The sequence below is a fragment of the Protopterus annectens genome, chromosome 4.part0, assembly GCF_019279795.1.
Source record: "Protopterus annectens isolate FY-2018-M chromosome 4.part0, PAN1.0, whole genome shotgun sequence".
In the NCBI taxonomy this organism is placed as follows: domain Eukaryota; kingdom Metazoa; phylum Chordata; order Ceratodontiformes; family Protopteridae; genus Protopterus; species Protopterus annectens.
The window spans coordinates 1,494,276,244-1,494,293,538 of NC_056733.1; the positions used below are offsets into that span (position 1 = coordinate 1,494,276,244).

Genomic DNA, 17,295 nt, shown 5'->3' on the forward strand with positions numbered 1-17,295 from the left:
CTTGCTGTGAGGCGGCAATGCTAACCACTGCACCACCGCAATATATTGCTTTATTATGTTGAATAATTTTTTGCTTTCATATGGTCAGCCGATATAAATGAGTTGTGACTTCTTCAGCTGAAAACAAACTGCAGCTGTAATGGAAACTTATTGCACTGCCATTATTTTTTTTACAGGATATCTTTGCCTCCCAGTACTCCTGTTGACACAGAAGGCTGTGCCTTCTGCAGCCCTCTAGCTATAAATACTAACTCCAACACTGCTGCTCCTCAGAATAGGGGGGATATGTCAAGGTTCCATTCACATCTAAGAATCTTGGCTCCAGACTTAAAATTTCAACACAAACCATATATATTTAAAAATGAATAAAGATACTAGCATATAGTCAGCTTCATATACAGATCATTGCTGACTACTACTACTAAAAATGCCTCTTTTCCACATATCAATTATTAATTTTATAAATTATAACATCAAATACATTTGAGACCAATCTCAAAAATATGAAAACATTCCAACAATTTCCACCAACACAATGCAGAAAAAATAAAACAAAAACGTAACAAGCTTACAAACAAGATGCATTATATATTTTTGACAGTGGTTTGCGATCAATATAAGTATTATATTTGCCTGGCATGAAAAGGAATCTGGAATCCATTGCCAATGAGATTAAGTTTAATTATTTATTTATTTATTTACTTATTGTATTGTATCTGCCATAGACTATCACTTTTATGTGGAACTATATTTGTGTGTTGGGGACTAGATTTAACACTCTTTAGACAAGCAAGTTTATCTTGCATTTAAAATAATGTTACAAATCTAATACAAAAATATAATTATGTATTTTAAACCGGCTAATTCAGAATATCATTTACTTCTCTTTGCTGTAGAAACAAAACCTTTTACGTAATAACTACAATGTGGCATGCTGCAATATACCATGTCTGAATATAGGTTACTCTCTTTTTATTATTTATGACTGGCTTGAAGTTTGGTCACTCATGTTACCCCCATCCAAATATGGAATATTACTTTTACTTCTGAGCAATTCTAAATTCAGTCTGCTTGTCAGTAGATGGCCTTTAAAGTCTGTTACATTACTTTGCAGCATGTGTTTGTGAGTCAAGACTCTTGCTAATAACTGCCAATACATACATATTTCTAGTAACAGGTAGATTGCCAATCCCTGTGAGTTTATTTTTTGGAAGTCACAAGTCCCATTGCTAAAATACATTATTTCAGTAAATTAAAGGTGTCTCCAAGAGTCGCATTCTTTGAAGGTCACCCTCAACATGACTCGGTACCACACCTAAAAGCAGTTCACTCTGCTTCATAAAGAATTTTGCCAGTTCAAAGGAGACAGCATGGATGTTTTGTTTTGTTTTCCTTTTTTTAAAATGTAGTTGCATGGCTGGGAAACAAATCTGAGACCTGTGAAAAAGTATGGGAAGTATCTTCCTTGTAGGCTTTCAACATTTGGGGTGCAGTGTGAAGTGTTAGGCTGTATCTGTACCACTTCCTACACTGTTTGTGTCTTTCGGCTTTTCCCGGTTAGGGGTCGCCACAGCAGAACTCCGGTCTGCTAATGACTGGTAGCTAATTTTTACGTGCCGAGTTACCAGCCCTGATGCACAACCTTCAATGAAGGTACGCCCATTCACGCATGTCTTCACGCAGAAGACGCTCTAGCTGAGAATACTGTGAAAATATTTTGCATTGATGTATCTGCAAATTACCTTTGATGCCTGAACAGACATTGGTACCTGCATTGGCTCAAATACCAACGACCAACAAAGGCATAATTGGTAAAGAAACAAGTGATAGTTCAGCCATAAAGCCTTAGAATTAAAAGACAAAAGAAGCAAGTGGCATTTTGTTTTCTTTTATAATGCATATGGCACAGCATGTAAAGTACCTTCATAGAAATCATATAACGTATACATTGTATGCAAAGAGTACTTGGGAATGATTATAAATGAAAAGCCCATCCAAGCAACTAAAAGTTTCAAAGCAACAAAAATAAAGGGAGGTGTTGAAAGGCAGTGCTAGCTTTACATTGGGTGCAGTGTTGTGGAGAAACTGTGCAACATATGCATTACCATGTTAGAAGGGGACCTTCATTTGGTGTATAAAAGTCAGACCAGGGTAAATGACTTGATTTTGGTGATCAGAAGCTCATTTGTTATAGTGCTACAAAAGTCCTCCCAAATAAACAACAAGGCATGGACAGATCAGTCAAATTAGTCTTGCATGTTTAGCATGAAGGGCAGAGTGTCTCACAATGCTAAAATAATTAATCAGCATCAGTAATTTCAACAACTGAAAGGTAATTTTGGTGCCAAAACAGCAAAAAACAAAGATGTTTGAAGAAGAAACACAAATAGCCTCTGTTGGGAAGTGGACACATTGCAATATGAAAAACAGTAATGCTTCAATGTGGGTGTTCACAAAGCGGAAATGGGGAGGAAGGAGCTTGAGTTACAGATCGTGAGTTGAAGTGTCTTGATAAAACTCCTTATGGTAAAGGGACAATGACTTTGGATGGGAGTTACCATCAACACTTCATCAGATGTCTATAACCTTTTCAAATAAAAAAGTGAAGCTGAGTCAGGAGGAAAGCAGACAAGACATCTGAGGGAGAATCAGTTTTGGATCCTTAAGTCAGAATAATGAATGACGTAAAATTTGTAGAACTACACAGAAATGCAGATGTCTGACATTTTTAGGAGAAGAAATGAAGAAAGGTAGAAATATTAATGGAAAACTGAGAAGGTGCAGAAAAAGGAAAAAAAATAAATTAAATACAATCTCTGTCTAGTATTTAATATGGCTATCTTTAGCAAACTGTTTTTCAAATGCATATTAAGAACATATCAATTCTGACTTTCTCATCTAGGTTTTCTGTGCATGTCAATTCAGACAAAGGTATTTCATTTGTAATAGAATTTTACTTGCATCTAGTAACAGCTATGTTCTATGTTTATGGGAATGTGACCTCAGACGTGACACAACAAACTACAGAAAAGCACTTATCCGTCATCCAACACCGCAGTATATGTTACCATTCAGTGCATGTCTGAAAGACCTTGGAATTCCATGAACTTGAGTTATTATGGTCATATGAGCATACAGTTCAGTCAGTCAGTCTGCTCTCCATTCTCTAAATTGGCTGAAATAATTTTTGTGCCTGTGTCAGATAAAAATAACAGATATATAGAATGACTTCCCTTTCCAGACAGTTATATTAGTGCCACATCGGCACAAAATGTAAGTTAAGTCACTGCTAATATTAAGTTAACTAGTATTATTAATGTTATTACCTGCACATGTCTTTGTTTCAGTAATGTTTCATAGCGATTTGATGGTGGGTATGGGATGATCACACCATAATTTTTGCATTCAGCTCTAAATCTCTTATCAAGCAGCACACTGAAAAATCAAATGCATATTAATCACTGTTTTACATTTGCTCTTGTGATAATTACAAACATCAAAGCTACATCATTTTTGCAACTGTATCACAGAGTTTTGCAAATTTTATCAAAATTCTACATGCTAACAACATAATTCTATTAAAATAAGTAGTTAAATGTTAATGTATTAATTAATTCATTGTCTAATTACTTTAATTTAGGGTCACTGGGGAACTGCAGCCCATTGTCAGTCAGTGAGAATAAGGTTGTGAATTATTTATTTAATCAGCATTTGTGTACTGGGAAAGTCTGACTGGGGAAGAAACACCCTTTTATAGTAGTAGGCCCAAGGAGAAAAATTCCAAAAACAATATAGACCTTCTCAATAGGGTGCCATCTCATCTCAGGAAGGACAGACACACAGACAGATTCGCGCACACACACACACACACACACACACTCACACAGGCACGCACACACACACACACACACACACACACACACACACACACACACACACACACACACACACACACACACACACACAAACACACACACAAAAACACGTCGTCAATACACCTCTGGGCAATTTGCAGGATTACTCAGCTACAGCATGTCTTAGAATGTGGGAAGAAACTGGTGCACCTACCAAAAACCCATGCAGACATGGAGAATGAGCAGATTCCAAGATAAGACATCCTGAATCCCATAATAAATAAATCCCATAATAAATAAACTTAAGAACAAAGAACTGAGAGTCTGCAACTCTAACTCCAGTGCCACTTTGTCACTCTAATGTCAATAATACAACTAGAAAATCACTATGTTGCAGAAACAGTGCTGGCAGTATGAACTGTACTGTCCAGTCATGGTAAACATCCAACAATACCACCTACTCTCTCAAAAACAGCATTGCTTTTGGCGACACCACTGAACATTAACTGTTCTCGAAACCCTAACAGACAGTAACATGCTTGACACTGAAAAGATAACATACATTGTTGATTTAACAAAAACTTCCAACCTTATTGATTCAATAGATTCAAAGAAACTTTATTGTCATTTAGGACCACACAACTGCAACCTAAACGAAATGATAAATGTCAGCTCACGAGAGAAATGCGTGCAAATAATATAGATACAGCGGTATCAGAGAATAACATAAGAAAGAAAATACCGACACGTATGACATGCATGACGTAGTTCACATTACATAAACACACTCAATACCCATTCCCCAATGATAAATGATAAATAAATACCCACCACCTAACCCCTTTACTGTTAAGATAGAGAATAAATAAAGACTAGTGAATAGCAGCTGTTAAGTTACTGTATTACACTTGTTAACCCTATATGTGACTCAGTACAGCCATCATATTGTGTAACAGTAATACTGGCTGTAATTGCTCAGAGCTGCAGGATTAAATAAAAAAGAGGCTTCAATGTATCAGGTATTATGGTTGGTGTCTGAGTTAATAAGCCTCACAGCTGTACGATACAAACTGTTCCTGACTCTGGTAGTCCTACAGCAGAAGCTACGGTACTGCCTTCCAGATGCAAGCTGTGAAAACCAGTTGTGGGCTGGATGGGTCGAATCAGCTAATACTTTGTATGTTCTCTTTCTTGCTCTTGTAAAGAAGAGCTCCTGAATAGAAGGAAGGTTTGTGCCCAAGATTTTCTCAGCCACCCTCACCATCCTCTGTGATTTCTTCTCAGCAACTGTGGAGTTTTGACCACCTTCACCTCTTGAATGCACTTACAGAAATTGGCATTAGCTCTGATTTGATTTGAAAATTTCTTGAAAAATAGGCACTTAATCAAACTGGGTCATTCATTCTGTGACACAGTCCATATGCACAAAGGGGTCCCCCAAGGCTTCATTCCTTCTTCTTTACCCTTCTCCAATTTTCATTAACAATCTTCCCTTTGACCTCCTACCTCTTCCTCTACTCCTACGTGCAGATGACACGGTAATCTATAGATCCAGCCCATTCTCCTCTACAATCCAATCATAACTCCAGTTAGACCTACAAACCAACTTAAAAACTGGCTATTTTGATGCAAACTCCTCCTAAACCCATCTAAAATCAAAACTATGCTCTTTGGCACCCCACAAAGATGCATAAAATTTCCCAAGACCCTTAATCACTTTTGACAAAGAAATCCCTCACTTGAACCACAATATCCTTCACAAATGTAGGTCTCTGGCTTGACCAATCACTAAATTTCAAGATGCACAAAGAAAAAAGCAAAAATAAACTCTGGTTGTGTCAAAGCAGCTATTGGAAACAGTATCCTACTAGCACAACTAGAATATGGTCTCCCCATCATTGCTTCAGTCTCTAAAAATAACACCACCACACTCTAAATTATCGCCGACTATACCAATTTATCACTAACACCCTCACATCTGAAAAAAGCAAAATGGCTCTCCATCAAACAAACAGCCAATCTTCTTCTACTTGGTAGTCAACTCTTTAAATTACTTTGACTACAGTCCACTGCCCCTCTATCATCAAAATGTCATGAAGAAAAACATTATTTTATAACTTAATGCCATGTATCACAAACTGTAACTTCTCTCCCTCTACTCCAAGATTCTCACTTCAGACTACCAGACATGCCTTCTCAATAAGTGCCCCCTCCCTCCTGCAATCATTCCCACAAGACTTCATTGAACATTCCTATCTATCCACCTTCAGAAAAGATCTCCCAGCTCACCTTAAACTCCAAGCCAAATGCACTGCTCCCAATGTGGAAATATTACCTATGTCTCTCTCTTCCCCCTATGCATTTTTTAATTACTGAGCATCACCCTCAACAATTCATTCCACTTCATATAGGACCACATTTCTCTACTTAGTCTGTAAATCTCCATCCTCATATCTTACCTTTTCCACCTTAACCACCATGGTCAAAACTCTCCCCCCTCCCTTCTTTATTCAACACTACCAGCTTGCATCCTCTCCTACTATCCTACTTTCCAGTCTCCATCTATACCAAAACACTACTACTCTCTCTCTATTCTCTTCTATCATTAGTGTTTTACAACCTCTTATTTTCTTCCTGAATAACCCAATCTTGACCAAGTGTTTCCCTTGAACTCCATCCCTTGTTACAAAAAAAAAATAATAATAATTTACCATTTTTTACTCCTCACTACTTTAACCTTCTTGCAATATATTTAATTGTGAATTATATATTTTGCCTGACATTCTTAATGTTTGTTTCTGAACTGTATGTTTTACCTGTACATTTGATTATTATGTTTCTTGATTGTTTACCAGTATATTTCATCAATATGTTTCTTGCTAGTATGTTTCATGTGCTTGTAAATAATAAATTGTCATCAGTACACTACACCGGTAAACAAATATAATAAATAAATAAATAAATAAAATGTTAGAAACAATGTGTGGTAGAGTGATGCAGAGGTGGATGTTGCTGCAACCCCCTAAACTGACTGTAGACATGTATGTGGTACGACAGTGAGTGCGGCCATGTATCCTGCTATGGAACTGCCCCAACCAGTACTGGTTTTCAGTCCTGTGCCTACTGCTTGCTAGGATAAGCTCTGGTTCCCTACGACAACGAGCTGGATAAAGTGGGAAGAAGAGAAAGAATGAATTCCAAACAATTCTATGTATTTGGGTTGTGTGAATACCAAATATTATTTCCCAGATATAACAAATAGTGATTCTCCTAACTTCAGAATTCAGCTGTACAGATGTACGTTTTGAATAATTCAGTATTTTTCTGTGTAAAACATATCTGTAACAGGTACATGCCCTATGGATTGTGTATATCCAGATTTGCACTAATTGATTTTATGATACTTTCCAAGACTTACACAGTTCAGCTTCTTCCTTGTAATGTCCCTGCAGACACTTTATAATCATATCAACTGAACAGGACTTTGTAGGCAACAGAAAAAAAGTCTGCATCTGCCTTCATGACCCCCACACAATTTACACTGACTTGACACATTTCAAGACAATAGATCTACTCTTTTCTTTCCACAGTACTGTCAATGTCAAAAAATAAAATAAAATAAAAAAACTCTGCAACATTAAAACTTAAAGAAGTTGTCTTCTTCTGCATTCTATTACCTTTGTGATGTTTGTCACTTGTTTTCCATAAGCTGCAGGCTTGTGGTCTCTTCCTTCCACCTCAATTCTCGCTGTCCCTGTGGATGTGACTGCAACTCCAAATATGCCCCTCCCCCACTCAAACAGCTCTGACGGCAAAGGTATAAAGCCCTGACTATAACCCAGATAACCCAAGTTTAGTTAGTGAACTGAATGCCTGCCAGAGCTGCCAAAGGTGAAGAGAGGAATGGGTGTGGGACAGGTACATTGAGAACACAGTCCAGTGTCTCGGGTGGAGACCAGAGACCAAAGACCACATGGGAGTGCTGGCATCTGATGGGGGGCAGGGTGGTCCTCCGGTATCACTCTACTTGCAGAAGTGAGTGACATATCCTCTTAATGCCTACTGTGAGCCAAGCCCTGAGCAGGCTGCTGGACAAGTCTAATGGGGATAGGGCCTTAAAGCAAAACCCCCAAAGTCTTTTAGCAAATGACAGCCCCACTCCTGGTCTGCTTGCATCTTGCCCACCAAGAAAAGATATGCTACAGGGCTCTGTTGAAGAAGGTATGAGTGGGTCAGCAGGGTGTCCAGGAGAGACAGCTAGATAACAGAGCACAAAAAAAAAAAAAAAAAAAAAACAACAGTAAAACAATGTACACCATGCAAAATGCTCCTTGCTACTTTATTAGGTTCTGCATCCTCGGTACCACTTGCTTCCTTCAGATTATTTTGATAGCTATTTAAATGCCTAGAATATGCATCATAATCTTTAATCCAAAAAATAGGAGTAGTCTGACAAATGTCAGATATCTAAAAATATATGTTATACCGATAAAGGATAAAGAATATGCCCATTTGTGTAATGGCACATTTCATTTAAAAGAAGTATATAAAATGAACATCTGGCATTGTTTTATATTGCTTCTTTTTTCTTTGAGGCAAAAGTTCAGATTTTATAAGAGTCACATCATCATCAGGAATTTGTCACACTTTAGTAATATAATGTGGTTTAAGCCCATTGAGAGCACCCCATCGGTGCAGAGTTTCAACACCTACTATATAATCAGGCCCACCACACTAGACAAAGGCACTAAAGATGGCAGTGTTTCTGTATTCATAAAACAGAATGTCCTGAGACAATATGAAAACCTTGATATCCTCCAAAGCAAAACTTATCATTAATAAAACTCCTTATCATATCACAGCTAACCACAGGACCCCCTCTATGTCTCCCCTTGCCCAATACCCGCAAGCTGACTAGCATGGAGTCTTTATGTTTTAAAACAAACACCATTCTCCTAGGGGACTTCAACTACCCTTCCATCAACTGGGAGACTTACATATCCCCTGACATACATGCCCAGAGATTTCTGGATTTCATAAATACAAGCTATCTGGAAAGGTTAGTCTGCACCCCAGCTACAGAAAACAAAATCCTGGACTTGGTCTTCACCGATATGGGACAACTTTGTTCCCTATCTGTTGTTACTTCCTCCCTTGTCAAAGCAGACCATAAATCAGTCACATTCACCATTAGACTGAAGTTAAAAGCATCTTCAAATACCTAAGTATTCAGAGATTGTGCAAAGGCTTATCTACTAAAACTGAATGATGACATGATGAAATTCAACATTCCCCTCAAATCTGATGATCCCCAACGAGTTTGCAAAATCCTTAACTGCTAAACTGTACACACATATGAAAAGCTGCATAGATGCATCTGTCCCCGCCATAAGTAACTGCAAGGCCAAATATAAAAACAAACCACTATGTGGGCACCTAAATATAAACAGGTAAAACAAAACAGGTAAAAGGAAAACAAAATCACTGCATGCAATAATAAATTCATCTCTCAAGATGTCAAAAATGCTCTTTCTAAACTAGGAATTTCATCCCTAATCAAATCAACCAAAAGAGAGGAAGTCAACTTTGTTTGGAGATTTAGCCCCCAACAACTGTCCACCCTCAGCCACTTGCACTAGACAGACAGTCATGGACTGCACCCCCCAACACCAAAGACTACAACAGAATAAATACAAAATCCAGCCCTACAAACATGTACAGACTTGTCTTTCATTCAGTGTAAGGGGAATTAACTTGTTTGTTCTGTTATCCTAGTCATGCTCTGATGAAAATGATATCAAGTTTAACGTCTCTTCTGTGCTTGGCCAGTACTTAGTGGTCTGTTTTTTGCCTGTTTTAACTAGAATAAAAAACATCCTCTGCTGCACCTTAATCTTTCCCTTCCCTCTCAAATTAATGTGCTACACTACAGTCTTGCTGGCAGCCTGCACCTTCCTAACTGCTCTTTCTAGCTACTTCTTTTTGTGACTCTCCTTGTTTTCCTCTATAGGCAGTTCTGTGTTGATTTGTTTCTTCCCTTTTTCATGTCCTGAAATTTTCATATACTGACAAACAACTTCTACTTTGAACATTGAATGTGGTTAGCTTCAAAAGTAGTTGAGAAAGTTTTTTTTCTCTTTTTTCCAAACTTTCTTTTTCCCCAACTACATCAGTCTACTGCCTATCTCACACATCTTTGAGGTTGCATTCTCATAGTATACGTAAATCTCTTCTTTCACCTCAGTACTTCAATACAATTTTACTGTCCATTCATATATAACTTTCAAGCTTACAGATAAGAGTTTTTTCACCCACAACAGCTGTACCACCTTCTCAGCCCACTCCATTTGCCCTTGCTATGCTGAGGCTCACTCCACTCCCCTACCCTACTCCCTATTCCTACCCACTCCCACTTCTTCTAAACTTATACCATTCTATCCCCATCCCCTACAGCAAAACAACCAACCAAATTCACTGAAAACTCCAACTTGCCTGACTCCTCAACTTGCAAGCCAAAATCACAGACCCACCTAACTTACTTCTCCCAATCTACTCCAACAAAAATAGCATATAACCTCCACCCAGCTAACTCTATATTATCCTAAACTTTTGTACGCGTGATTCTTCCAGTCTACTCTCACAATTACACTAAGCATATTCACCACTGCCACATCCTACCACACTCCCCTTCCCTCATCACTCTATTTTCCCAACTCTATACTATAAGTCAGCACACACCCATCAACTACAAAATTGCACATAGCCTCAACCCATTATGAACACAAATCCTCTACAGTTTCAGCTACATCAAAGTGAACTACCAGACCTATACATCAATATCAGACATAAGAAATAAATATAAAAAAATGGCACAACTTCCCTCACCACACTTCCACTCTTCCATGCTGTGGAGACATCCACCCAAACCTTGGAACATCCCTTCAAACCAAGCAAACCTTATCTAACCCATCAGCTCTCACCACTACCGACACACAACTCACTAATCCTAACCACTACCTAGTATTAATGCACATAGTTTAGAAACATCTAAAACAAAATTCCAGATATCTGTGGATCAATTACAGCTCACAAGCCGGACATTGTAAACATCACTGAAACTTGGCTAAAATAAACACTAAAGATGAAGAAATCCTTTCCCCGGGATACAACACGATAAATAACAGAGTACATAAAAAAGCTGGAGGGGTTGCAATACTTTTTAAAAACACACTAAACATCACCAGACACCCATTGAGTCACCTCAACTATCCCAACACAGAAATATCTATTAACCTCCTACACCTGAACAAGCAGAAAGCTATTTGCATTGCTGTCATACATATTCCTCCAGGCAACCATATTCTCATTCTCGAAGACATCCTTCAATTGTTTTCCACTAATGTAAATAAAGACACTATTACACTTGGGGATGTGAATATAGACTATTTACTTGTAAAGACTGACTTCCCTCCCCTCTCTGTTAACATAATTCAATTTCATTCAGTAATCACCTCACCCACTAGAACTGACAAACACAGCAACCAACAGGCACTCCTACCAGACTGGATCCTTACCACATCACCCTCAAACATAAACACTTGGCTGTCTCCCAGACAACATCAGTGACCATCTCCCCACATTTATCACAAGACAAACTAATCACACCCCTAAACAAGTACACAGGCTCTCCTCTGTTAGCAAAGACACATTTATAAACTACCTCTCCCAATACAACTGGAATGCTCTAAAAATACTACCACTAGAGATGCAGTTAATCATTTCAATAACACATCCCTTAACATATTAAATGAGTAAGTTCCCATAAGAACAAAATGAACCAAAAGCAACCCTGCCACACTGCTCAACAAAGAAAAGCCTGGAAGACATGGCAAAAAGACAGAGCACAACAAAACTGGCACATTTTTAGACAACTTAGAAATTGATGTAAACAACAGATTAAACTACACAAAATTGCATTCTTTCACTCAATTCAAGGCAAACATCACCACAATCCTAAGCAATTCAGGGCAACCATAAAAACCCTACTATACCCTGGACAAACCACCACCCCATCTCCTATCACAAGCAATGATACTGACCCCATAGCCACCCAATTCAATACACACTTCTCTGTCCTCTCCCTACTAGAATCGAATTTACCCTCCCATTTCTCTATCCCCACCAAGAATATTCACAATACTCGTCATTTTTCTTTCCATCAAATACCTAACTCAGCTATCAAAAATTGCTTTCAAAAACTGAAAACCACTGCATCAGCTACTGACAAGCTCCCACCCAAGTACTTTACGTTAGCCGATGACATCATTGCATACCCCATCTCAATACTCATAAATAGACACATCACAAAAATCTATCTACCCTATGTCTGGAAAAATTTGCATATTAGACCACTTCACAAAGATGGATCAGCCACAGACCTCTCCAACTACCATCCCATTGCAATTCTCTGCCCTCTGTCCAAAATCTTAGAAAGATCCATACACTCCCAATTCTTAATCCACCTCAGAAACAATAAACTACTCTCTTCCACACAACATGACTTTCAACCAGACCACAGCAGAACAACATCTCTGCTTAGTTTCTCAGAAACAATGGTAACCTACTAGCCTCCCTGTTTCTGGATCTGTCAATAGCATCTGACACTGTATCCCGCCAACTCCTAATCAATGAACTATTTTCCCAATCGCTATCTCATTCAGCTCTTACTTGGTTCTGTAGCTAACTCTGCAACAAACAACAGGCCATAAAATGAAATCAAGGCCTATCTCCCTTCCTCCCTGTTTCTGTCAGTGTATCACAAGGATCAATTCTAGGCCAAGTACTTTTCAATATTTTCACAAACAAACTGCACAAAGCCAGTAAACATGTCACCTTAATACAATATGATGACAATGCCACCATCATCTGCTCAGCCTCAGCCTGTCTACTACTTCAGCAAATGACTCAAGACTCCTTCACTTCTATAGAATCATGGCTAAATTCTCATCAGCTAATACTAAATGTAAAAAAATAAATAAATAATGCTTTTCACACCCAGGTCTCTTTCAACAACCTTTAATATTACTTCAACAAACACCAACACTATAGAAACTGTAACAAACAACAAACAAACTACTAGGAGTCATAATAGTCAATAGACTAAAGTTTGACCTGCATACTACTCAGACCTTCAAGAAAAATCACCAAACACTGTACTTCCCCTTTCTCACAGACCCATCAAGAAAATCCTTAGCATCATCCTGCCCTCCCTTCTCTAGGCATCGCCCATATTAACCGACATTCAAGCTACCCTACTAAATAAGTTAGAGGCATGGTTTAACAGAATAGCCAAATTTGCAGCTAATGCAGCCTACATTATAAACCACTGCTTAACACTGAAGAAGCTCAACTGGTTAGAAAAAAAGTTATGTACTCACCATAACGTTACATCCATTTGGACTATTTTCATTCTTCCTCAACTGATGGGTTCGGATCTGAGACTTGGATTTAACTCAGCCACTTCTACCAGATCAATGGATCCAAGAAATCTTGAGTTATTCATAATGCCCCACTAACCTAGCATACCTTAGATTGAGTTTGCTGCACCTACATACAAAGGGACAACCTATTATGTAAATTAACAAAGGTAGAAAGGAAAAAAGAAGATGGAACTCAAACAAGGAACAGAGGTTCCTGTGCAACTCTCTAATCTTTCCAGAAGCAAAGGAAGGGAGAAGATGGGCAGGAAGGTGAGGCAAGAAAGATGGATCTGTTCGTAAGGCTACCCTATCTTTGTGAAAAAAAAAAAAAAAAACAGGTAAGGAGGCTTAGAAGATATAGCCTGGAGTTTGGATGCATTTCTAGCTGATGTGATAGCTACCAGAAAAATGGTTTTCCAAGACAAAAATGTTGGTCCTGCTTTGGCTGAAGGTTCGTAGGGAGCTTGTGTCAAGGCCTAAAGCATGAAAGTTGAATCCCAAGGAGGAATAGGATCTTTTAACATGGGTCTCAATAAAAAGGCTCTCTTAATAAAAGTTTACACAGTTTAGAAGAAACTAAGGTAGACTTATTTATTTGGCCCATGTGAAAATTTGAAATGGCAGCCAATTGTACTTTAACAGTAGAAAAGCTAGCATCTTCATTGAAAACCAAAGCTAAAAACTCAAAGACAGATGGCACAGGGAGCTGAAAAAGGATCCAGGTCCTTACTAAGGGCCCAGAAAACAAATCTCTTCCATTTACTTTTGTAAACTTTCCTAGTAGAATTTTTTTTGTGAAGATAAGAAGATATAACATACCGAAGTGCACAGCTTGGACTGTCTAGCAATCAAAGAAATTGGACAAACCATGCAATCAGATTGTGGACTGTTAAATCTGGATAAGTCATACCCTTCAGAAGACAGGGGGTCTGGAGTGGGATCCAATATCCACGTTAGATATAGAAGGTGAGGCCAAAGGAAGGGGAACCAGATCTGACAAGGCCAGAAAGGTGCAATGAGAATAACTGCGCTTTTCAACTAGAATGATTTCTGTAGAAATTTGGGCATGAGAGATGACTGCAGATAAGCATAAAGAAGACCAGAGAGCCAGTTGTGGACTAGAGCAATTCTCAGTGACTCCCCCATTGTGGGGACCACAGCAAAGAACCTGTTGCATCTGTGGTTGAGAGGAGAGGCAAATAGGTTGCAACACAGCTTGCCCCATCAACTGAAAATCCTTTCTTCCACTTTGACATTGAGAGACCACACACGAGGCATCAGAATGGACCTACTTAGTTTGTCCACAATCAGGATACATTTCCTTGGAATGTGCATTGCTATGAAAAAGTGACCAAAAGAGATTGCTCACTGCCACATTCTCATTGCTCCTTGACAAAGTGGCTAAGATCTGGTTCCTCCCTGTTTCTTGATGTACCACACTACTGACATATTGTCCATCTAAACAGAAATCTTCCCAGATGGGAGAATGTCTTGAAAGGCTTGCAATATTAGGAGAACTGCTCTCATCTCCAAGACACTGATATGCATCTTGGCCTCTTTGGGGGACCATGTACCTTTGACTGTCCTTCTCAAGTAGTACCCCCCAACCCAACTGAGAGGCATCCTTGGTCACCGTGGCCGTGGGCATGAGGAGAACAAACAGATGGCCTTTGTAGGTCTGGCATAAATGAATCCACCAAAGAAGATATTTTTTGCACACTTGGGTAATCTTGACTGGAGTAGTTAACTGGTGTTGAAGAATGGACCACGAGACAGAAAGTGTCCACTGAAGAAGTTGTATGTAAAACCTGGCCAGAGAAATGTGGGTGATAGCTGCTGCTACTGATCCCAGGGCTTGCAAGATAAATTGGGTGAGAAGAGAAGAACTCTGAAACACTTTCTTGACTTGAGACCACAGTGTCTGTGTTGCAGTAGAGGGAAGACAGGCTATCTGAATGACTGTGTCCACATGACCACCTATGAACTCCAGGCTCTGCGTAGGCATGAGCTGAGATTTGTTGTAATTGAGACTGATTCCCAGACGAACACACAACTAGAGCAAATAGTCCCTTGCCTGCAGAAGTCAATGTCTGATTGGGATAGTTAGGACTGAAGTCACTATACTGAAATACTCAAAATCACAGCAGTCTCACTTGAGCTGCTACGACTGTTATGCATTTGCTGAACATCCTGTGGGCTGTGGTAAGACTAATGGGCAGTACACTGAACTGGTAATGACTGGCTCCTAACCAGAGGTGCAGGCATCTTCTGGAGCGCCTGTTCATTTTGATATGATAGTACACATCCTGAAGATCTATCGAGAATATCCAATCGTCCTTTTGCAGCAGAGGCAAAATGGATTGAAATGTGACCATCCAAAACTTTGAATACCATATGAATTGATTTAATTTGCTGAGATCCAGAAATGATCTCAAGTCCCCTGTCTTTTTTTGGCACTAAGAAGAAGAATCTTGAGTAAATTCCGGATCCTCTTTGGCCTGGAAAACTTCCTAGATTACTCTTTTTTTCTAGCAGCTTTTTTTTATTTCTACAGAAGCTGCTTCCATCTGACTGGGTGGAGCATCAGGAATTTTCTTCACATTGGTGGGAGGGTTTAGAGAAAATGGTATAGTATAAGCTCTAGATAAGATTCTTTGCACCCAGGAATCTCTTGTAATAGATAGTCAGGCTCCCTGATGCAGAGACAACAGCCCTAGCCTGTCTCCAGAGGGGAACAGCCAGGCCTCCTTTCAGAAACAATAACAGGGCTTATCCGACAAAGAATTCCTGAAGCCCTGCTTCTGTGGGCCACTTCTGCCACAAGGATGGTGTCTTCCATTTGAGTTACCCCCTCTGCCCCTGGGGGAACTATCTCTGCATGAATCTTGAAAGAACCCTGGGATTTTCTAAACCACATTTTTCTATCTCCGCACTGATTCCTAGAAAAAGGTCTTTGAGGGGTTGAAAAACATACACCCATGGCAGACAGAGTCTTTCCCTCTTATTCACATCTGGAGAGCATGTCTTTAACTTTGGGGCTGAACAGGGAAGATCCATCAAAAGGTGCACTGATGAACGAAGACTTAAAGGGGTCCACAAAATGACATAATCATATTCAGGCAAGTCCCCTGATGGCTATGCCTGAATCCACCACTCATGAGGTACCTTCCATTGCATGGAAGATCAACCTCATGAAATAGACTGGAGAGTGGCCAGTTGCAAGGAGATTCTATTTCCATCCTTAACTAACATGTATCCAGAAAGAGATTTGGCATGCTCTTTGGTCAGATCTCTTTGTAACCTCATAAAATTTGCCAGATAATTTAGCGACCTGAGGGCAAAGGTCGCTGAAATCTACATGCACTTCCCAAACCTGTACAAAGCCTTGAACTCTCTATTATTGGGGTGGACAGAGGAACTCTGTTGTGGCAGTTCCTTCTTAATGGCTGCAGCCACAACCATGGCATCAACTGGGACTTCCTTATTCTAGTATGTGTGGTCCTTAGAGGGAGCTAAAATCTTGTCTGGTCTTTTCAGTATTGGCTCTACATTGTAGTGCTCCTTCCACACCCAGTGAGAAACAAGGTCAATGAGCTCATCAGCCGGGGTGGAGAGGGGGGATCACCCTACAAGTAGACAGGCCAGACCAGAAAGCCTCCAGGAACACCAATTCCTCCTGGAAGGGGGTGAAAGAGGAACAACCACCATTCAGTTTCAAGAGCTCCAGGAAGTCTCAAAAAACACATTTTCATGTGGTGATCTGGGGGCCCCCTTCATCTCATCAAAATTGGTGTCCCCCATGACAGATTCCTAGGGGAAACTATGTGCCTCCTCTTACACAATGTCTTCCAAGGGACTTCCTCAGTGGGATGCTCTGGGGAGGTATCAGAAGAGAACACGATGATCTAATGGACCGGCTGAAGATTATTCCAGGCTGGATGTTCTAGTGGAGGAGACAGATG

General features: G+C 39.5%; 1 protein-coding gene across 2 annotated transcripts in view; it reads right to left on the reverse strand.

The window, feature by feature from the left end:
• Nucleotides 1–17,295, reverse strand: part of CYFIP2 (cytoplasmic FMR1 interacting protein 2) — a 2,832,302-nt gene that overhangs the window by 906,816 nt on the left and 1,908,191 nt on the right. For both annotated transcript variants that reach the window (XM_044069335.1, XM_044069334.1), the window contains exon 20: nt 3,327–3,435. In XM_044069335.1, coding sequence (XP_043925270.1) covers nt 3,327–3,435 — 109 coding nt within the window. The remainder of the gene's footprint in view (nt 1–3,326; nt 3,436–17,295) is intronic.